This window comes from Choloepus didactylus, chromosome 22 (assembly GCF_015220235.1).
Source record: "Choloepus didactylus isolate mChoDid1 chromosome 22, mChoDid1.pri, whole genome shotgun sequence".
In the NCBI taxonomy this organism is placed as follows: domain Eukaryota; kingdom Metazoa; phylum Chordata; class Mammalia; order Pilosa; family Megalonychidae; genus Choloepus; species Choloepus didactylus.
In genome coordinates this window covers 23175898-23197252 of record NC_051328.1, presented here as the reverse complement: position 1 = coordinate 23197252, position 21355 = coordinate 23175898, and the positions used below count along the sequence as shown (strand labels likewise).

At 56.7% G+C, this 21355-nt stretch overlaps 2 protein-coding genes across 14 annotated transcripts in view; one reads left to right on the top strand and one right to left on the bottom strand.

The window, feature by feature from the left end:
* Positions 1-468: 468 nt before the first annotated feature.
* Positions 469-15495, bottom strand: PLA2G15 (phospholipase A2 group XV). Of its 5 annotated transcripts, none has more exons than XM_037815895.1 (7): positions 15382-15495; positions 11755-11876; positions 7770-7926; positions 5151-5269; positions 4816-4914; positions 4147-4371; positions 1894-2405 (listed from the first exon to the last, which is right to left on the bottom strand). In XM_037815895.1, the coding sequence occupies exons 5-7, from the start codon at positions 4895-4897 to the stop codon at positions 1894-1896; spliced, it is 819 nt and encodes a 272-aa protein (XP_037671823.1). In that variant the 5' UTR covers positions 4898-4914; positions 5151-5269; positions 7770-7926; positions 11755-11876; positions 15382-15495. The 5 variants fall into 5 exon arrangements, with proteins under 5 accessions (XP_037671822.1, XP_037671823.1, XP_037671826.1 ...); XM_037815898.1 differs by lacking the exon at positions 15382-15495 and adding an exon at positions 12974-12979; XM_037815894.1 differs by lacking the exons at positions 11755-11876; positions 15382-15495 and adding an exon at positions 11269-11498 and having other exon boundaries at positions 469-2405.
* The window catches only part of ESRP2 (epithelial splicing regulatory protein 2), a 71780-nt gene continuing 64177 nt past the window's right edge, over positions 13753-21355 (top strand). For 3 of the 9 annotated variants that reach the window (XM_037815885.1, XM_037815887.1, XM_037815886.1), the window contains exons 1-15: positions 13754-13974; positions 15237-16151; positions 16238-16366; positions 17844-17957; positions 18070-18184; positions 18543-18641; positions 18858-18912; positions 18955-19092; positions 19167-19299; positions 19380-19422; positions 19578-19879; positions 19994-20206; positions 20319-20517; positions 20667-20853; positions 21171-21336. In XM_037815885.1, coding sequence (XP_037671813.1) covers positions 15954-16151; positions 16238-16366; positions 17844-17957; positions 18070-18184; positions 18543-18641; positions 18858-18912; positions 18955-19092; positions 19167-19299; positions 19380-19422; positions 19578-19879; positions 19994-20206; positions 20319-20517; positions 20667-20853; positions 21171-21336 — 2091 coding nt within the window. In that variant the 5' untranslated portion in view covers positions 13754-13974; positions 15237-15953. Of the gene's footprint in view, positions 13975-15236; positions 16152-16237; positions 16367-16604; positions 16744-17843; positions 17958-18069; positions 18185-18542; positions 18642-18857; positions 18913-18954; positions 19093-19166; positions 19300-19379; positions 19423-19577; positions 19880-19993; positions 20207-20318; positions 20518-20666; positions 20854-21170; positions 21337-21355 lie in introns of those variants that run through there. The other 6 variants (XM_037815889.1, XM_037815888.1, XM_037815884.1 and 3 more) reach the window with 5 other exon arrangements.

The following is a 21355-nucleotide window of genomic DNA, read 5'->3' as shown; positions in this document are numbered from 1 at the left end:
AGTCTCTCTGTCCCAAAGGTGGGCAGTTTGCAGTCAGATGAACCTGAAGAAGCAAAGGGGAAGCACGGTGCCCTAAAAAGAACTCTAGGTCCAAAGGCTGCTGAGTTCTGCAAGCTGGGAGAAGACAGAAGGCTAGAAAGGGAAGTCCCACCAGGCAGACCTCAGGACTGTTCCTGGCTCCCAGCTCTGGGGCAGCACATGGGACTGCTGACTGGGCAGAGAGGCAGGAGCAAGGGCAGGAGCTGCACACCAACACCTTAGAAGGGGAGCTGGGTTCCAGGGGAGAGGGCACCTCTCAGAGGCAGGAGGATGAAGCCCAAAAGAGGGGTGCAGGGTCCATGCTTTGGCACTGAAAGAAACCATTAAGGCTGCGGTAAAGGTCCAGCCCCGATCTTCCTCTTTAGCCACCCTCTTCCTTCCACCCTCTCTGTCTCTTCATGCTTAGAGCAGAGCCTAGCCCAGGGCACCTTACAGCATCCATAATACTTTATTGCCAGAACCGAGGTACAGCTGCTCAGGGCCCCATGCAGGGTCCGCCACTCAGAAACGAAAGGAGAAAGATGCTGGGCATGTATGCAACAGAAAACCGAGCTCCACAGAAACTTTGTGGGAGAACAGCACAATCTGGCCTAAGTTCCCTGATTGTGGCCTTGGGGCCTCACCTGTGAGGCTGGACCCAAGCCTTGACCTATGTAGCCTGTCACACAATTGGAGCCCACTGCCAATGAGGCAGGCTCAGATCACTGATTCCTACTATCAGAGGAAGACCCAGGCAGCACCTCTGGGGCAGCCAGAAAACCGAGGAGAGCCCCAAGTCTCCAAGGGGTCAGCCAACCAGGCCCACTCAAATTTCTGAGCCAGATACTGTAGACTGAACACCACTCAGCTGCCAGGTAGGGACAGGTACTAGGCAGGAGCCCCACCTCCTCTCAGTCCAGTTGGGCACTGGAGAGACCATAGGGCAGGGTGGCCACATGGTGTTGTGGTGGGGTTAGGGTAGGGTAGCTCAGAGCAGCTCTGGGTGGCTTTGGCTGCTTACTTGAGCTCCCTTTCTCCACAGGCACCTAGAAGGCCATGGCACTGGGGCCTGATTTCAACCCCAGGCCACAGACCCAGAGCAAAGGAAGTCATCATCAACACTGTGGCCAACAGCCCAATCAAGGGGATCAGGGTTGCTGGGACATGGCTCACAGAACTGAGGTTCATCTGCTGCCCAGTCCTGAGCAACCCGGCCAGACCTAGCTAGGCAGCTCCTGGAGGTGAGGGAGGTAGGAGTGAATGCCCCAGGGCCTGGGAACCATGGAGAGCACAACAACCAGCCCCTGCCTGCAGGGGAAACTGGGCTGCCCCAGGAAACCAGAGTCAAACTGCCAAACAGGTCAGCCAAAGGGAGGCCACCCATGGCTAGTGGCAGGCCCACTTGGGACTAGGGCTGTGGCCTATGTGTGAGAGGGGCTACCCTGAGGACCAGAAGCCCACTCCTGGGACCCTTGGGAACAGAGACCACTGCTCAGTAATGCTTGTCAGAGGAAGGCTGAGGGGCCAGGCCCCAGTGGGCAAGTGTGAGGAGGCCAACGGGGCAGGAGGACGGCATGGCCCTGGAGCTGGGGACTAGGGCTAGATGCCAGTCCTGGGCCACAACAATTCCACCATTAGTAGCATTTCTCCGTCAGGGGTCCCTTGAGTCCAGACTCAATGTCTTCCTTCTTCATCCCCACAGAAGGAAGATTAGAAACTACACTTCCCCCCCATGGCAGATGCTTCACATTCCAAGATCCAGGGCCTTGGATGGTCAGTCAAAAGTTTTGCTAAACTCGTGGGCTGTGGCAGACCCAGAGACCAAGAGAAGCAGCTGTGGCCAAGCCATTTGTCAGCCCCTGCCGGGTGCAGAGATCAGGGCCCGAGGAGCACACGTTTCAGATAGGCCAGGGTTGTGCCATTGGCCAGCATCTCGATGTGCTCGCTGCCTGGCAGTGCCTGCAACGACACTTGGTGCTCCTGCCGGTCATGCCAGGCTCGGCACTGCAGTGCACTCTGCACGTTCACAGTGCCGTCACCATCACCAAAGCAGATTTTGGGGTCGCGGTCAGGGAAGCTCTCATAGTGGAAGGACTCGGGCGTGGGGACACCGGTGCCATAGAGGCAGTGCAGCCGCACACCAGGAGGCCTCGTGGCTTCAACCAGCCCCTCCGTGTCCTGCCTCATGAGCCAGCCATCCTTAAAGCCAATGTCCTGGAAGAACTGGTGATAGTCCCGCAACGTGTAGTTGGTGGTGGATGTGTACACAAACACCTTCTCAGGTGGCCAGGTGTAGTTGTAGGGCAGCAGCCAGCTGGTAGAGATGGCAGACCGCTGCTGCTCCCGGATCTTCAGGGGCCCAATGACCGGGATCCGGTTGTTGTCCCCTACAGGGAGAGAGTTCCGGTCAGTCTGTGCTCAGGAATGTGCGCTTGCTGGGCAGCCGATGGCCCAGTCAACACTCCAGCATTTCCAAGCACTTATCATCAACACATTATAACTACCATCCCTGCATTGGTTTTTATTGCTTCTCTTTATTTTTGCTACGTCTGGAAAGCACAAAACCATGACTTGTTTCTTTCCTTTTGTATTTCATCCTTAGAGATTTAGGCAGCACACACCCACAGGGTGATTTATCATCTGTTTCCTCATCTGTAAATGGCACCCTCCTCCAAGCACTTATCCCAGGGCCTGAAGGCACTGACTATGTCTCAGGTCAATCAGCAGGTTGGCAGCCCAGAGACATGTTCTTCTTTCTCCTTTATTACACTGAGCTACATAAATGTTTTTCTTTTCCTAGACTCAGATATTGGCCAGCCTTGGTCTTATCCCCACCCACCTGCCTGTTTACTGGCCTGGGCAGCCGGGCCTGCTAGAGACAAGGCAAGAGGGGAGGAGGCTGAAGACAGAGTCAGAGCCCCTGGCACACAGGTGTGCAAATAATACAACACTCATTAGCCAGTGGGAACTCTGGGGGGTAAACTAGAACTTGGGAACAGGGGACTGTGACCTGTTCAGGACCCATGGTGACCCCTCACCCCACCCTGAACCTAAAAGCAGAGGTGCCTTTCTGACTCACTCTGCCTAGTGGGGCACAGCAATAAGACCCCTAAGAAAAGAGAAGCCCCTAGGTGTCCAAGGGCCCCCCTCATCCCTGCTCCCAGACTGCCAGGCCTGATAGAAGTCTCCCCACATCTGAGGCAAAGCTCTAAGGGGGCTCACAGGGAAGTTCTGAACTGGGGCGGGGCCTGAACTTCCTCATGGTCCTGTCTCTGATCAGGAGGTGCCCACCTCTGGCCTTCCAGGTCCAAGTCGGACAGGGTAGGTGACTATGATGTGATCTTGCCCTATATCTGAGTCTCTGGGCTTTGGACTTATTGTCTGGCTAATCCAGGGTCACTGTTGGAAAAGGCACCAGGCCTGACCTGACCACAATGATCAGCAGATCAAAGGCAGGTCAGGTGATCCTAGTGACTTGAGGAAGAAAGCTGATGAGACATGAGGCATGGCTCTGATTCACATCTCCAAAGTGAGGGGCCACAGGGCTCAAACCCAGTCCTAGCAGAGAGAGGAAAGCCCCTCCTAGAGAAGGATGCCCTGCCCTATAGCTACAGCTGGCAGGCAGACGAGATGGACGGGGAAGAAGACAGCTTTTCCAACTGCTGGGCAAGCAGGGTCAGCCAGCTGTCATCTGCTACCTCCCACTGTTGCCCACAGAGGCAAATGAGGCTTCCTCCACCCACAGACGGTGGTGCAATGGAAAACTATACTTCAGCCTTCCTCTTCCAGGAGAATGGCGGAGATGAACAAGTGAGGCTGAGGGTAAGAGGAAGAACTAAAACCAAATTAGACCAGCCAATCCTGAGTACTCTATGAGTGTGTGTGTGTGTGTGTGTGTGTGTGTGCAGTGTGTGTATGCACACATATGCAAATGCTAATATCTAGAGAGGTGGAATTAGGGAAGGTATTAGATCCCTTCGGAAAAAGAGGTTTGAAAAGGAATGCCGCTTTGGAGAAAGAAGGGTGCTGACCCAGAAAAGGAGATGGTGGCCCAGGAGGGCATGGTGGAGGGAAAGAAGGTGGCCTCCCCAACACCAGTCCCCCACGCTGGGCCAGGCAGGGTCTTACCTGAGGCCAGGACACGCAGGGTCTTGGCCACACCTCCCCAGGGTGGACCCAGTGCCACAAAGGAATGGATATACTTGTCCTTCCAGGCCTGTGGCTGCTGCTGCAGAAAGTAGAGCGTGTACATGTTGCCCATGCTGTGGGCAACCAGTACCACGGAGCCCCCGTACAGCTGGTGCATCTCCTCGATCATCTCCTGGAGGGCCAGGAAGTAGGGCCCGTTTTCATCTGCAGGCCAGAGCCAGGCAGGAGTCAGGCAGGAAGGATGCTGGGGCCCAAATCACAGGCTATTTCTCAGGCCGGACCCAGGCCTAGGTGGGTGCGGGGAGTGGCCTGGTTTCCCCACCATTTTCCATGAAGGGAGGAAACAAAGAGGCTCTTTTTCTCCCCCTCAGCTTCTTTATCTCTCCTCAAGGCTCAGAGGCCCAGAGCTCCTGGGGGAAAGGATGGGGAAGGACATGGACAGGATTGATCAGGGGTGGTGGCTGTGCCCTCCTTACCCCCATCCCACTGCCTAAGACTTTGGGGGAGCAGGCGACAGGGTGACTGCTTACTCTAGGCTGGATGCCAGAGGCCTGACAGGGAAGGGAAGAGCCCAGGGCCTGTGGTGGCCATGACCCCCTCATTCCTGCCTCCCAAGACCTCAGTGAGGGAAAGAAAGTATCTGCTTACTTGGGGCTCGACGCCAGTCATAGGGGGCCCCGCGAAGGTCCTCACCCCGTGTGTAGCCCCAGCTCACAAGGCTCTCCACCATGGTGTGGAAATAGGAACCTATGGACAGAAATGCACAGGATTAGAGGGTACAGCCAGTGCTACCCACCACACCACGCCCACCAAGGGGACTGTTACATCTACTGCAGGGAGATCACCAGAGAGTGCTACAAGGCCCTGCTGGTTGGGGAAGCTCACAGGCTGCCCTCCTCAAACTGTCAGGGTTCTTTCCACTCCAGGAGTCCAGCAGAACCCTCAGCCCTGTTCTCTGGAGGGCATGAGTGAGGCCTACATACCCACACTGCTTTTGCTGGGGTCCAGGAACTCCAGGGAGAAAGTCTTCCCAAAGCCGGGGACACGCACATCCACCCCATCGGGGAACTGGCTGGCCCGGGACGTTCTGTTGTAGATCAGCCTGTCAGGAGGGGATACCGAGCCAGTGAGCCAGAGGTGACACTGGACTTAGTGTGTCCTAATACCTCCCATGTCGTGAGTCACACTCCCTTCCCATCCCCAAGTTTGGTCAGATGTATAGGAGAGACTGCAAAGTAACAAAGTCAGTTTATAAAACATGGATTAGGGTAATCACATCCAAATGAGGACTCCCACGAAGGCTCACTCCAAAGACCCTGACCCCAGGACCCCTGTCAAGGACACATTCCCTTACCCCGATGACACCCACCCCCAGAATGAGGATATTCCTCTGGAAAACCACCATAATCTTGGACTCGGCTGAAAGAAAGAAGCACCAGCCTTGGCCCTGCCATGAATATCACACTTGATCCTATCCCCCTGTCTCCACAGGTTCTGCCACCCACCACAACAGATCACAGGGCAAAGGAGATAGTAAGCGCAGTGCACAACAGAACCAGACAGGAGAGACCCCACCTCAGGGCCTGAGCACCACCAGGGGGTGGTCGGGTGGGCAAGGCCTGGAGAAACAATGGGGATGGGTGGTAGATAACAGGAGAAAGGCCTTGTGCAGACCCAAGTAGCTACAGCTAGTTCCCACTTGCTCTGGGCTTTGGACCAGGAGGCAGCATCGTCCCACCACACCACCCATGGAGGAAGGGAATGGTTAAATCATGTCCACAGGCCCCACCCTGTGTCTCAGGGCCATATCGCCTGCCAGACTGTAACAACAATGCCCAGGGCTTGGCCAACAAATTCCTAAAGAGCCACAGCATAGGGATGTAGCATGTGGATCACCAGCAACAGGGAGGGGATCCCCAACAGCCCTGTATTAGTTTTCCATAAACTAATTACCATGAACTTAGCAGCCTAAAACAATCACATTTTATCTCACAGCTTCCATGGGTGCAGTGTGCAACAGAACCAGACAGGAGCCATGGCTTCTGTGTTCCCCCTCCTGGGGGTGAGGGGTGAGCAAGGCCTGGATAAATGAGGGGCACAGGTGACAGGAAACAAGAGAAAAGCCTTGTGTCCCTCCAGGAACCCTGCTCTAGCCTCCCTAGACACCAAGGAGGCAAATGTGCTCCAAAAAACAAAGGCTAGCCCTGCAGTCTCTGGTGGTCTCAAGTCCCACCCCCATGAAAAACCAGCCCAGAAAGCTGACAGGAATCCACAACACTGGCCTGAATAATAGCATAAATATCCTAGAGGCCCACTCTTTCCAGGACAATCTATAGATTACCCAAATGGCCACCCAGCAAAACACTGAAAACTGTTCTGGCAAGCTAAAGCAGCTCTGTGCTGTATGGAAGTCTACACAGATCAGAAGACCGACGAAGGCAGACAAGCCCCTCTCGACACCAGCCCGCACCTCTATCTGGCAGTACTTGAGGCCATGGCTGTGATACAAAAATAGAAACACAGATCAACAACCAGAAATAAGCCTGATCACACACAGAGGAGGAAAGAGTCAACAAAGTGGGCAACATAAACAACAGGGAAGGGCAGGGTGCCTGGAGAATAAGGTAGCAGGCCCACAGGAAAAACTTCACGCGTGAGATTCAATTCAGCGCAAACATTTATTGAGCAACAACTGTGTTCCTGGGTCCAATGCTTTAAAAGTAGAACAGATATAGTCCCTGTCCTCAGGGAGCTCAGTCTAAGAGGGAATCTCAGAGTCACACAATTCTTGATTTGAATCCTGGTTCTGCCACTTATTCATGGAGTGATCCTAGGCAATTTTGTCACCCCATTTGAGCTCCCAGATTTCCTCATCTGTAAAAGAGATTTTAAAATAGGACTTGTGTCATAGAGTTACTGTATGATTAAATGAAAGAGAGTATGTAAAATGCACTTGCCTATGTTCAATAGTAATTCTTAGTATACTATTATGACTGGGGAAACATTCTTAAGAGAATTAGAAGAAATATGCATGTAGCTTGGGGGAAGGAGACGTTAACAGCTCTGGGGACAGGCAGAGGAGACTTCATGAAAGTACCAGGTCAGGTTTTAAAGGGTGAATGGGAATTTATAAGGCAAAGGGCGTTGAGGGATAGAATTCCAGGCTAAAAGCACAGCATGTGCAAAGGCATGGAGATACAGTGTATCCCAGGAAAAACAAGCAGCTGGAGGGGCAAGTGTGGCCAGATTACAGGCAAGGGCAGGGGAAGGGGCCATGTTGGGCCTAGTAAACAGGGGCTTGGCACAGAAACCTACATGAGATTCAATTCAGCTCAAACATTATTTGAGCAACAACTGTGTTCCTGGTTCCGGGGAGGCAAGGCCTGAACTGGAGAGGACAGAGACAAGAGCAGCAGGGGGTGGAGGAGAGCCCTGTCTGGGAGACCACAGGGATGGTGCCAACCAGACCGAGGCAATGGAGAGGGAGAGGGGTCAGTAACTTCAGGGTCTCTTGATGTGAGAATGACATGGAAATGAGCTCCGGAGACCTCTCTGGGTTCTGTCAGTGAGCAACATCCCGTCCAGATGTCCCCTGCCCCCACCTGATATTGTCGATCCAACAGTCAATGATGACAGGCAGCAGCAATTCAAGGTTCAACCAGAGCGTGAAGTAGCTGTCGGTCTTCTTAGAGCAGAGGTAGTGCACGACCGTTGGCTTGTCCAGCTTCGCCTCTAGCTGGTTGCCCAAGTCGCCAGGCACTGCAGGAGGCATGAGGCATACATGAGGCCCTGGGCCTGGCAGTCTAGAGAACCCCAAGAAATTCAACGACTACAGTAGGACCCCCCAGGAGCCATGGATGCCATGGCAGATCTCCCTCATCCCACACCTCAAACTGAAGCACAGAGCTGGGGGCATAAAAATCAGAGCAGGGACTTTGACTCACAGGCTAGCCTCAGCCTCAGTTTCCCCTCTGTACCTTCTGGAATCACCAGGGAACCATCTCCTTACAGAAAAGCTGCCACTACTATGTGGCCCACAGCAGTGTATGAGACAAGTCCATGGATACACACCCCAAGGGGCATTTGGGAAAGACCTGGCATGTTTTGGGGGAAGCCCCTGACACTTTCCCCAACCCCAGGTAAAGTAAATCCCCTGGATGTTCACTGGCACATCCTTGTGGACCATTCAGGTTACTGGAAGGAGGTTGAAGATCAAGTCACTTCCCCATGCTAGGCCTCAGTTTTCTTATCTGTTAAATGAGATCTTGGTCTAGATCTATATATGATTTCTACACATGTCCCTCAGCTGAGAGGTTCAACTGGGAGGGACTAGGAAACCCCTCTGACTTCTAGAATCCCCAAAGTTTGGCCAAAGATACAGCCCAGGTATCAGACACCCCCAAAGTTTGAAACCAAACACCTTCCACCTGCAGCCATTCCAGGCTACAAACAGAGTAGACAGGGCCTCATTCACTCTGAAAAAGGGAGTGTAGAACAGGATAGAACCCACTGGACCACTTAACTGGGCCAACATTGAATCCAGAGAAGGTGTTACAGGACAGGCTTGCCAAACGGAGGCGATGAACAGAAACACAGCTGAGAGAAGTTCACAGTGGCACCTGTTTTGCTAAAGGTCCCCAGCCTTGCTAAAGGCCAGAGCCCAATAAGGTCCCAGAGGGCAGATCATCTTGAGGATCTTAACATCCTGGTACACCTGGACCCTGTGTCATACATACAATTACATGGACAAATACATCATTCCAGCCACAGTCCTTGGGAGGTAGGTGTGACCAGTCCAAGGAAGACTTCTCTTCACCCTTGCCGGCCTATCCTGTCCACTCAGAGCCTGGGGACTTTGTGACACTCAAACCCATCCTCCACTGCTTCACTGCCCCACATCCAAGGCCCTTCACAGTCTCCCTACTATCGATGACCTTTCAGGCCTCCCTGTGCACCATCTCACAGTGTCTTGGGGGCAGCCCTGGAAGGCAGAGGCGTGGAGGCTTGGAGTCTCCCAGCATTATGTGGGTGTGGCCTCTGAATGACGCACCTGCAGACTGGGCAGGACAGTGCAGAGACCTGGGTCACCATTCTCCACCAAAGAGGAAACTGCTGAAAGGGGAAGTCACCAGATCTTCTTTGCCTGGATGCCCTCTGTCCTAGCCCTAAGTGGCCTCTAGAAATAGCAGTGACCACTTCCTCAGTTGCTCTGTGCTTAGAACCAGGACAGGGCCATTCATGTGCCTTTCACTCCCAATAACACTTAAAAGGGACACCCTTATTATCCCTACGTTACAGATGAAGAGACTGAGGTTGGGAGAGGTATAAATGGCTTGTCTACAGTACCCTCCCCCTGCCCAGGATCTTCTTCTATATCACTTCTCTGGCCTCTGCTTTCTCCACAACCAATTCAGGTTCTACTCCTAGAGTATGGTCCCCCTGGGATGCTGATCTTCTAATGACCAAGGTAAGGTTCCTGCTCTGTGCCCAGAATGGTTCATCCACTGCCCACCAGAAGGTCTCCCAAGGTTAATGCCGTCAGCTTCACTCCCTGAAAATTCGGACATGTTAGGATTCCAGCTGCTCTGTGGCCCTGGGCAGGGTCTGAGGTTCCTCTGCCATGACCTAGGATAACCAATGACCGAATGCATTAATAAGTGCAGAGTTAGCACTAAGCCCAGTGAGAAGGCTGCAGAGAAGGTTCTGGGCAGGACCACACAGTTCCCAATGCCACACCCCTCACTCAGAATCTGTGGCTCCCTGCGGCCCCCAGGATAAAGTCCAGATGCCTCAACCTCTGCAAACTCCACCCTTCCTCCCACTCTATTCCAGCCAACCTGGACCATTTATGTCCTTTCTTCTCACATATAGTTCCCACTCTCTGGAATTCTCTTTTTATCTCAGCTCCAGCCTACTCCAGAAAGCCTACCACGACACCCAGTCTGGGTCTGTGGATTCTCTGTGCTTGCTCAGTCCAGACTTCATCTCTGGGGACTATTATTAGTTCAATTCTGCAAGCTTAGGGAAGGCAAGGCCAAGTCTGCCCAAATTCCATGGCCAACTTGGGTCCAGCATCCCCCTGGAGCATTTCCTGCTCCAGAGTTCTGGACCCCTTGCAACCATCCTGCCTGCCAACCCTACCCTTCTGTCATGTGCATCACCCCTATTAAAATACTCCCAGCAGAAACAACATGGGGTTTAGGCTGCAGCAGCTTCAGTATGTCATGTGTTCCTTAATATGCCTCTGCCCTCAGGAGTCCTGGTTGGCCAATCACACACCAGCTCTGGGTGGGAGTGATAGGCTGAATGAGGCACCCAAAGCCCCCCAGAGAGAGGCCTCATCCTGCTGGCCACCAAGAGAGACACTGTGGCTTCTATACAGTTGCCTTATCTGAGATGGGTGTCAGGGCTGGGGCCAGGGAGTGAGTGAGAGGGGGATCACCAGCTCCAACCCCAACACAGCCTAGTCCAGCTAGATCTGGCAAGGAGGTCTAGGGTGAAAGTGCAGTCATGTAGCTAGACGTTCCCTGACACCTCTTCTTGGCCACTGTCCCAACCCTGTCTTCAGCCAGCCTCAGCTTCCCTTGTACCTCCTCATCAAGTCCAACGCCACCCACTTGGAAAGTTATGCTGGGGAGCTTTGGAAGCCTGCTTTCCCCAAGGGGAGCAATCCTTTCTCCAAAGAGTTTCCTTTTTAGTGCCCTCTGAAACTGGTGGGGTCTGGGAGGGCAAGAGAGACAGCCAGGTCCAGGTTAATGCGGAGGCTCCTGAGGGTTCATGTCCATTCTACTCCTCAAACCGGCCTTGGGGAGTGGGGCCGAAGGACCTCGGTCTTTCCAACAAAGAAATAAGGCGCAACAAGGCTTGGCTGATGTGGACCATCGGGTGATGGACAAGCATATGGGAAATTTCCCACTCATCCCACATTCGACGGGAGCAGGTGGGAACGGCTAACTACACCTGCGCCCAGCATGGCAGGAAGTGGAAGGACCCAGCCAGGTGACAAGACAGACAGCCAGTCAGAACAGACGCGGATGCTAAAGAGAGGTCTACACCCCATCCTGCCCGGCGGACAGACCCACGACCGAACGCGGTTCTCACCCAGCACCACAGGGGGGTGACGTGGAGCCGGCAGCTCGGGGTCCGCGAGCAGCATTAGCAGCAGCAAGAGAAACAGAAGGCCAACAGGGAGCAAGGCCGCGCGGTAGGGATAGAAGCGGAGAGCCATGGCGTGCGACCCGGCTCCAGACCCAAGGTCTGGATTGCGCGCTCCAGACTTGCGCCTAGGCCGGAGCGCCAGCGACGTACTTAACCCCGCCGCCCGCAGCAGCCAGCAGCCGCCCGCAGCCTCCGGGCCAATCAGCGCCCGCTTCCCGCAAATGGCCTGCCAATAAGGACTCGCCGCCAGACGCGCCCCTCCCAGTCGGGTCTTGTCGCCCCGCCCCCGAATACACCACTGCCAGGCCCGATGGAGCTGCGCGCAGAGCGCACTGATCGATCCAGGCGTGGCCTGGCTGCCCAGCTCGTTGCGGCCGACGGGGCGGACCCAGTTCACCGCTGCTGTGTACCTGGCTCCGCACGCAATACCTGAAGTCCACGCAGCGCAATCCTCATCCCCGATTCCTAGCGCTTCCCTGACCTGAAGGATTTGGAACGCGCCGGGCCGAGAGAGAATTTGAGATTCAGTGCTCGTTGCTGCCGAGTTGCTCCTGTCAAAGCAAGGAGAACAAGAGGAGAAGTGAGTCCCCGGCGGCCCTTTAAAAAAAAAAAAAGTTAACTTTATCAACAACAATAACAACAACAAAACACAACCCTCCTGTGTTCCTGGGCCCTTTGCATTCCTCCACCCTCACCTCAGACACACATACAAGCTGGATTTGGGGCAACCAAGCCAGGATTGGGGCTTCTGGGTTGGTTTGATGGCCAAAGCTGAGCCCATTTGGAAGCCAATTGATTCTCTCTAAAGCCCAAGGCTCAGCAGACCCCTATGCTCTGCTGCCAGAGCTTTCCTGGGCTCATGAGAAGCCAAACACTAACCCAACCGTGACAGAATCCTGGGGCAAAGGGACCCAGGAGAGGACATACAACCCAGCCTAGATATCAAGGAAGGCTGACTGGGGAAGGATATTAGCGATGGATCTTGAAGGATAAGTAAGAGTTTTCCAGGAGAACAAATGGGTGGGTAGGTAGGTGGGTGCTCCAGTCGGAGGGCTTGGCATGTGCAGCAGCCTGGAGACCTGAAGAATCTCAACAGGGTATCTGGAACACAGGATGGGTGGGAGTGGAGCAGAGAGAAGCTGAGGGCCCTGAAAACTAAGCTGAAAAACTTAGCCTCTGTCCAGGGAGCCAGGAGCCACCAAGAGTCTCAAGCCCAGGGGAGGCAGCCTGGGAGCGGTGTCAAGGGAAACCTCCTCTTCACCTCTGGCTTGGGCCTTTGCCCAGGCTCTGGCGACGGAATCAGTGCGCGCCCTGGTGGGGACTCTGCAGAGTTGACAAACGCGCGGAGATGGGAATCCGGGGGGCAGCCAGGTCGCTTGCTACTTACTCTGGAGGCTCAGGAAATAAGGAAGGGTAGCAGCGGGATCAGGGGAGACCGCTGGGTCTCTGAGGTAGGGTGTGGTCTGGACCGGCAAGGGTGGATCCTCGCGGTCGCCCCTAGCCAGGAACCCGGCGTCGTGACCCTCCCCCGCTGTAACATTTTTAATATCATTCCTAGACTCCCTGTAGGTCCTCGAGAGCGACATCCTCCCCGCCCGGCGTCCGTCGCTAGGAACCCCACCCTGCGCCTGCCGCTGCCTTCACGTACCCGCGGCGGGTCAGTGGGACCCAGTCCCTTCCTCAAATAACCGCCTTAGGCGGTTTGGGCCTTTGCGGCCACACTCAGCCCGTTCCTGTGACTTGGTCTCAGATTCACTCATTCACGATTCACGAACGCCGGGTGCGGGAAGTGAGGAGCGGGAGCATTTACTAGTGAAGTGCAGAAATCTCAAACTACAGTGGGGACACCTGCTACGGAGGGAGGCGCCTTGGGAGGGGCGTTGGCGAAATCTAGAGGAAGAGCAGGGACTGAAGACACGAGGTGGGCAGGGAGAAGAGAGAAGAACCTCTAGTGCAAAAGCCCTGTGGCCAGAGGGAGGGCTATCGTTGCTGGAATACCCGAAGGCAGACGATGCTTGAACGTAGAGAAATATTCATTCAATCGGTAAGTCTTAATGAGCAACTCTACTATGGGCCAGGTCTGGTAATAGGTATTAGAGATGCGCCTCTGTCCTCCAGAATGTATGTTCTCATGGGTGGAGAGAGGGAGACAATAAATGATTAATAAATCGTGTTATACGGTGCTCAGTGCTGGGGAAAAGGATTTATGAGAGCCGCTTGGAGGACGGAGTGGAGGCTGTTCAGTATCAATAGGGTCATCTAAGAGGTCACAGCCTAAGGAGATGAGTAAGGGAGCCCAGCAAAGCTGAGGCACCAACATTGTTTTAAGGAATTTAGTTTTTCAAGAAAAGCTTCGAAGCGTTAGGGTGGGGGCTGAGCATGTCAGACTTGTCTAAGGTTTCACTCGCAATTCACTGCAGTTGGGGGCGGCCGGATGGGCCCGCAGGAGTTGCGGGGAGCCGCCTCAAGCTGCCAGCCTGAGGCCTCAGGTTCACCAACCAGCGGGGACCTGGACACGCAGGAGAGCGATTCTAGAGGACTGAGCTCAGAACGGCCAGAGGTGCCGCATGGGAGAGGTCACCTCGAGCGCAAGAGGGAGGCTTCCCGGAGAGTCACGCCGAAGGGAGAGAAAAAGGACCTTGCGCGAAGGTTTGGAGGTTGAACAGATGGGGGCGCAGGAGGGGCGAGCCGGGATAGCGCCCCGTGCCGCGGCTCTGTCCAGTAGGAGCGGTAGCCAGAAGCGGGGGAAGACGCGACGAATGCCAGGGAAGTTTTAAGAGGCGCCTTTGCGTCCCCCCGGTGGGCTGTTCCGGAAGGGGAAAGTTTGTTGCAAAAGCGTTGCCTGGATAAGGCCAGACTCCTCCTGGCGCATGCGCGCTCCAGGGCAGGTGGGGGCAGGGCCTCGCTTTGCCATTGCGCCCCGCCCCGCGGGCAAATATTTGACATTCCAGGCTTATCTGGAGGGGGCGGAGCCCTACCAGCGCCATACCCCGCCCTCCGAGCCTGATTCGGTCAGCGCTTCCGGGGGTGGTGACACGTCGGGAGAGGCACTACCACAAGCCGGCACCTGCCTCTACCCCTAGGGGAAGCTGGGGTGGCGCGAAGCCGCTGGACCGGGGGACAATTCCTCCTCCCTCGTAACTACCGTGACCTGACGCGACTCATTTCCCTCCCGGGCGTCCCAGTCTCATCATCCGTCTAGTGGGGACGCGCTGTGGTATGGGTTCAGTGAGCAAGCTCTCGCCTTGGGCTGCTCCCCTTCTTCCGGTCTGAGCCGAGGATGCTCCCGGATCCCCGCTCTCTCCATCGTGCGCAGGCTCGGACGCAGCGCCCTGCTTCTCCGAAAGCTCGAGGTGGGGCCCACGCTCCAGTCTCGGGCAGAGCTTGGCAATCCCATGTCTTTGCTTCCGCGCCCTTTCTCCCCGCCCCCACCGTCCCGATTTTCCTTCAGTTTCTCAGTCAAGTAAATGGGAGAATTCGGGGAAGCCCGAGGCAGCCTGGGAACGCGCTTGTAAAGGGACCTTACCAAGCTCGACGGAGCGAAGGTTTCTTGAGAACCCTCAAAGAGTGTCTGTCGGAATTGAGGTGTTGGTCCCGGACACCAAGAAGATGGAAAGGCTGCAGTGCGCACACTTGCCACTAGCCCCCCGCACGCCCCCACCCCCACCACCGCCAGCAAGCTCACTATCTTGCTGGGCCGGGCCCTAGGCCCTTCCCCTGGTTGGCGGGGAGGCGACGAAGACATGCAGGAGCCTCCATGCGGGGGAGGGATGAGGCTCCTGGCCCGAACCACTTAGCTCAGACTCATCTAGGGTGCCGCTCTCTGTGGAGAGAAGTGGGGGGCTTCCTCCTATCCCTGCACCAGGCCTACGCACCCTCCGCCCCACAACGACCCTGTCTCGGTACTGCAGGCTCTGCCGGGAGCCGGGCTCAGGACAGACCCTCGCACCTGTGTGGACAAGCCTAGCCCCCGTGATCTCTGGTGACCCAACCCACGGCTCTAATGATCCCCCCGCCCCCTCCACGGGCCTCTGGGTCATACCCGGTAACTCTTACCGCCCCCCTTGACCCCTGGTGACTTCTATCGCCCTCAGACTGGTTGTGGTGGCCCCCACAATCCCCTGACTGCATCCTGGTGACTTCCACAGGTCCCGTGTGACCCTCACGGATTGGAGAAGGCTCGGGGTCCTGTACGTTCCTTTGCGGAGGTCTCACGGTCCCTGGGAGGGTTGGGGGGTTATCCTAGAAGTCAGGCAGGGCCCGCCGGGGTAGTGGGAACCCGTAACCTGAGCGCGCGCGTGGGCTGGGAGCGGGAGTGCGCGCAGCCTAGGCTGGGTCCTGGCGTCTCTCCCACAAGGTTCCCGGGGGCCGCCCCCGGTCACGTGGCTGCCGGGGCCTGCAGGTAACTCGCCCAGAGAGGGCGGGGGCCGGTAGCCTCCCCGCCCCGCCCCGCGAGGCGCAGCGGGTGCGTCTCGGCAGCGCCCACTGAGCCTGCCGGGCCGCAGGTGCCGCCCCCGTCACTCGGTGTCCCGCCCAAGCTGGTCCGCGTTTGCCGTCGGTCGGTGGGTGCGTGCGTGCCCCTCGTCGGTCCGCGTGTGTTTGGCCGAGCGCCTTCTCCCTCTGCGGCCATGACTCCGCCGCCGCCTCAGCCACCGCCCCCCGGCCCGGACCCCGTCGCGGACTCCGCCGCGGATCCCCGCCCCGGGCCGGGACCCCTGGTAGTAATATTCGGAGCCACGGCGGGTGCGCTGGGACCGGACCTGGGCTCCGACGAGACCGACTTAATCCTCCTAGTCTGGCAAGTGGTGGAGCCGCGGAGCCGCCAGGTAGGGTGGAAAGGGGCGGAGGGGCCCCCTGGAGCTGTAGGGCCCTGGGGGCGCGGCGGCTGATCGGGTTCCCCTGCCGCTCCCAGGTGGGGACGCTGCATAAGTCGCTAGTGCGCGCCGAGGCGGCCGCGCTGAGTCCGCAGTGCTGCGAGGCGAGTGGCCTGAACGCTGACAGCCTGGCGCGGGCCGAGCCGCTGGACAAGGTGTTGCAGCAGGTGAGCTCCCGGGCCCGGATGGGTGGCGACTTGGCCGGGCCGCGGGGACATTTCTCGGCGGGAGAAGAGGAATGAGGCAAGGCCTGACGCGCCACAAGCTACTGGCCGGGGCAGTAGGACGGATTTCTGTTTGAAAATTTCAGCGACTCCCGCGTGTGCGTGTGTCCGCCTGTGCGGGCCATTCCCAGGAGACGCCTTACTTTTCAAACTTTTCAGGGGTCCACTCCTACTGTGGGGCGGGAATGGAGGCCGCGCGAACCTGCTGAGAGTCCGCGGCCGGCGGGGAGCGAGGCTGAGACGTCCCTGGGAACCTGCCTGGCCTGGTCTCTCAGAGCAGCAGCCGGAAGCCAAAAGGGCCAAGGGGCCCGGACATGGCCGTAGGTCACTGTCTCCACCGCTTGCGTCCTCGGCCCACCCGCCTGCCTGGGATCCGCCGGGGCGGGGGCGTAGGGCGGTGTCTGCTGCTCGTCTAGGCCTGTCCCGGTCGGCCGGCCGGGCGTGGGCGCTGTCCTGACCCGCCTGGGGGCTACCTGCCTGCTGAGTGCAGGGACCTGGGGTGCCTCCTGCCCTTGGCTGAAATGGGTGACAGTGCCCATTGCTGTTTTCTTTGTTTTCACTGTGCAATCACCCTATGCTCTACTCTAGGTTCAGTGTAATGAGTGTAATATTCCCAAAGTCATCCTGTGGGTCCTGATGAGTAAACTGAGGCACAAAGATGTTGAATCTGAATCTGTTCCAGTAGGGCTCCCAAATCTAAGCTAGTCCCCACTTGGGGAGCCTACTGAAGGAGAGCTGGATTGTCCTGCCCTGCCTGTCTTAGATTGTAAAGTGTCGCAGAATTGGTGGGGGGGAGGGGCCGTGCTTAGTGTTTACACCTGTTCTCCAGCAGAGGTGGACGCTGGGGGAGGGGGCCAGGCAGCTTCAGGAGGGCCACCCCTCTATGAGCAAACAGTTCAATACCAGCATGTCGATAGGGTGTGGGTCAAAGCTCATACTGCCCCTGGCGTCTGGGTATGGAGCCCTGTCCTTGGAGCTTCTCTGCCCCTTGGTTGGTCAGACCTGGAGGCGGGGCTGCCATTGACCATGAGCCATCTGGGCCTCTGCAGGTCTGGGCCTCCCCCACCTGTCTGAGGGTGGTGCCTGGTCAGGGACAGGTTTTACCTGCTCTGCCCCACCCCTTCCCACCTGTTCTTCCCACTCCACCAGGTGTTTGCTCTGGCCTCACTCCAGACTTCTTTACTGTGTTGTGTGATAGGGGCTTGGGTGATGTGTGACTGCCCCCATTTGGCCTGGAGGAGGTAACATTGGACTGGGGGGGTGGGGTCTCAGGGCCAGGCCCAGCAGGTGTGGCCTCCTCCTCTCTGGGCAGGGTAGGGCTGAACATCTGGCTGAACCAGCTTTGCAGTCTGTACCCCCCTCCTCCTGCCTCTAGCCCCTGCCTGCCCAGCTGTGACTCTGTCTCCTTCCCCATCCTCAGTTCTCACAGCTGGTGAGCAGGGATGTAGCTCTGCTGGGCGGGGGCCCCAACATGCTCTGCACTGATGGGCAGCAGCTGCTGCGACAGGTTCTGCACCCCGAGGCCTCCAGGAAGGTATGCCACTAAAGGCAAAATAGGGGGATAGTGTTCTCAGGACTCTTGTTCTGGGGGTGGGCAGGGCAGCTCAGTTCTCCTCATTCAACCCCTGCCCTCCCTGTGTCCCCAGAACCTGGTGCTCCCTGACACCTTCTTCTCCTTCTACGACCTCCGCAAAGAGTTCCATGTGCAGCACCCGAGCACCTGCCTTGCCAGGGACCTTACTGTGGCCAGCATGGCACAGGGTATCTGTAACCCTGCAGGGCTAGGGTGGAGGGGTGGCAATAGGCTACACGTCTGAGTGTGCATGTGCATGCTGCTGAGTTATAGGAACATATGCATGTGTTTGCATTATCTGCTGAGCCCTTAAGTGTCCCCATGTCTTGTTGTCTATGCTGGGGTCCATTTGGAATGTGCGCATATGTCTACATATATCTGGGCTGGGGACCTGAAAGTGCATATGTGAGCTGGGACAAAACAAATGTGTTTGCTGGGGTTCTGCATGTGTCTATGGGCCCAGGTGTAGCCAGGGTTAGTGCCTATGCTGGTTGCCCCAAGGCCTCTCATGTTGGGATTTCTTCATCATGATGTCTCCATCCATAGACTTGGGGTTAGAGACAGATGCCACAGAGGATGACTTTGGGGTCTGGGAAGTGAAGACAATGGTAGCTGTCATCCTCCACCTGCTCAAAGGGCCCAGTGGTAAGGTTCCTTTTACCACCTATCAACTGCTCTCAGGGCTAAAAGGGGAAATGCCTGCCTATTATTTCCTCAAAGTCCCTTCTCCCCCCACTTGTCACCTCTGAGAAGCCCCTTTGTCAGTTCCTTATCCCCCTCAACTGTCCTCTTTTTGCAGAGCTTGGTGGGGAGACACCCCCTCCACCAGACCCTGCTGACCCCCATGCCATCTCCTCTCAGGTCAATTGTTTTCGAAGCCCGAGATGGTAAAGCAGAAATATGAGACAGGGCCTTGGTGAGTGTGGGGGCAGGGGTGGGGGTGACAACAGCTGTACAGCTTTGACCCTGTGCTCTGCCCCCACAGCAGCAAGGCCGATGTGGTGGACAGTGAGACTGTGGTACGGGCCCGTGGTTTGCCCTGGCAGTCATCAGACCAGGATGTGGCTCGCTTCTTCAAAGGGCTCAATATAGCCAGGTGGGTTTGGCGGATAGGTGGGTCCAGGAGGGCAGGCCTGCCCAGGAGGCACTAACGCAACACTGGCTTCGCAGGGGTGGTGTAGCACTCTGCCTCAATGCCCAGGGCCGCAGAAATGGTGAGGCCCTCATCCGCTTCGAGGACAGTGAGCAGCGGGACCTGGCACTGCAGAGACACAAGCACCACATGGGCGTCCGCTATATTGAGGTGGGGCTCTGGGCTGGGGCAGAGCAGGACAGAGCTGAGGCAGGACTGAAACCCATGGTCTGTTCCCACTGTACCCACAGGTGTATAAAGCAACAGGGGAGGAGTTTGTAAAGATCGCAGGGGGTGAGTGTGCCCCCACAGGCCTAGCCCCTCTTGGCTCTTAACCCACATCCCCCTTCCCCACCACACCTGACTGTGTCAGGTGTGGGTGGGTGTTTGGAAGGGTTTGAGTGAAGTCTGCAGGTGGCTCCCATACTGACTCTCCTGCCCCCACCCAGGCACATCACTAGAGGTGGCCCGTTTCCTGTCACGAGAAGACCAAGTGATCCTGCGGCTAAGGGGATTGCCTTTCTCGGCTGGGCCCGCAGACGTGTTGGCCTTCCTCGGGCCAGAATGCCCAGTGACTGGGGGTACCGATGGGCTGCTCTTTGTGCGTCACCCTGACGGCCGGCCCACTGGTGATGCCTTTGCCCTCTTTGCCTGTGAGGAGCTGGCACAGGCTGCGCTGCGCAGGCACAAGGGCATGCTGGGTAAGCGATACATCGAGCTCTTCCGGAGCACTGCAGCTGAGGTGCAGCAGGTGGGCATCCAGGACTCCTCACCTCTGATGTACTTCTTTTCCAGGGTGCCCCTTGGGTCCCCTGTGCCCCTGCCCTACTTGGCATGACCAACCTGCTGCTGACTTCCCTACCAGGTCCTGAACCGCTATGCATCCAGTCCACTCCTTCCGACACTGACTACGCCCCTGCTGCCCATCCCCTTCCCACTGGCAGCTGGAACCGGGAGGGACTGTGTACGTCTTCGAGGTCTGCCATACACAGCCACCATTGAAGACATTTTGAGCTTCCTGGGGGAGGCAGCAGCTGATATCCGGCCTCATGGTGTTCACATGGTGCTCAACCAGCAGGTGAGGCTGCTTCTGGAACGGGGACACACACATACATACTTAGAGAGGGGTTTGTGATTAGAGGTAGGGCATTCTTGCACAAGACAGACTGCTTACAAGATGGTGTGCACAGGGCCGGCCATCTGGCGATGCCTTTATCCAGATGACCTCACCAGAGCGGGCCCTAGCTGCTGCTCAGCGTTGCCATAAGAAGGTGATGAAGGAACGCTACGTGGAGGTGGTTCCCTGCTCCACAGAGGAGATGAGCCGTGTGCTGATGGGGGGCACCTTGGGCCGTAGTGGCATGTCCCCTCCACCCTGCAAGCTGCCCTGTGAGTTTCTCAGGGGCTGGGGATGGAGGCTTATAGGTTCAGCCTGGTACAGCCTTCACTTTGTACAGTGGGGAAGTCCTTTCTGGCTGCCCAACCCAGGACAGTACTGGGCTCTCTGCAGATAATGCACCCTATACTTCTGCCTCTAGGTCTCTCGCCACCCACCTATGCCACCTTCCAGGCCACCCCAACTCTCATTCCTACTGAGACAGCAGCTCTATATCCCTCTTCGGCACTGCTTCCAGCTGCCAGGGTACCTGCCACCCCCACCCCTGTTGCCTACTACCCAGGACCGGCCACTCAGCTCTATATGAACTACACAGCCTACTACCCCAGGTACCCAGCTGCAAAGAGAACCCCACATTCCTACTCCTCGACCTGGTTTGGGAGTGGTGGTAGGTCATGATCCCCTTCTTGGGCCAGATAATCCAAGGTCTATTGAAGCTTGGACTTTATTTTGACACAATAGGAGAGTGACAGGTGTGGGCTGGCTGATGCCATGTACAAACTACCCTGGAAATGAAAATGTAGGCAGTGGTTTCAGGGAGGAGAAAGGGTGAGCTAAGCATGAGGCAGAGGGAAACGAGGTAGGTAGGTCCTGGCATAGACCACAGGTAGGAATGCACACTGAACTCCTGCTTCTCCCACCCTAGCCCACCTGTTTCTCCGACCACTGTTGGCTACCTCACCACACCCCCTGCTGCCCTGGCCACTGCTCCCCCCTCAGTGTTGTCGCAGCTGGGAGCCTTGGTTCGAATGCAGGGCATCCCATACACAGCAGGTATGAAGGATCTGCTCAGCATCTTCCAGACCTACCAGGTGAGGTTGTGTAGATAGA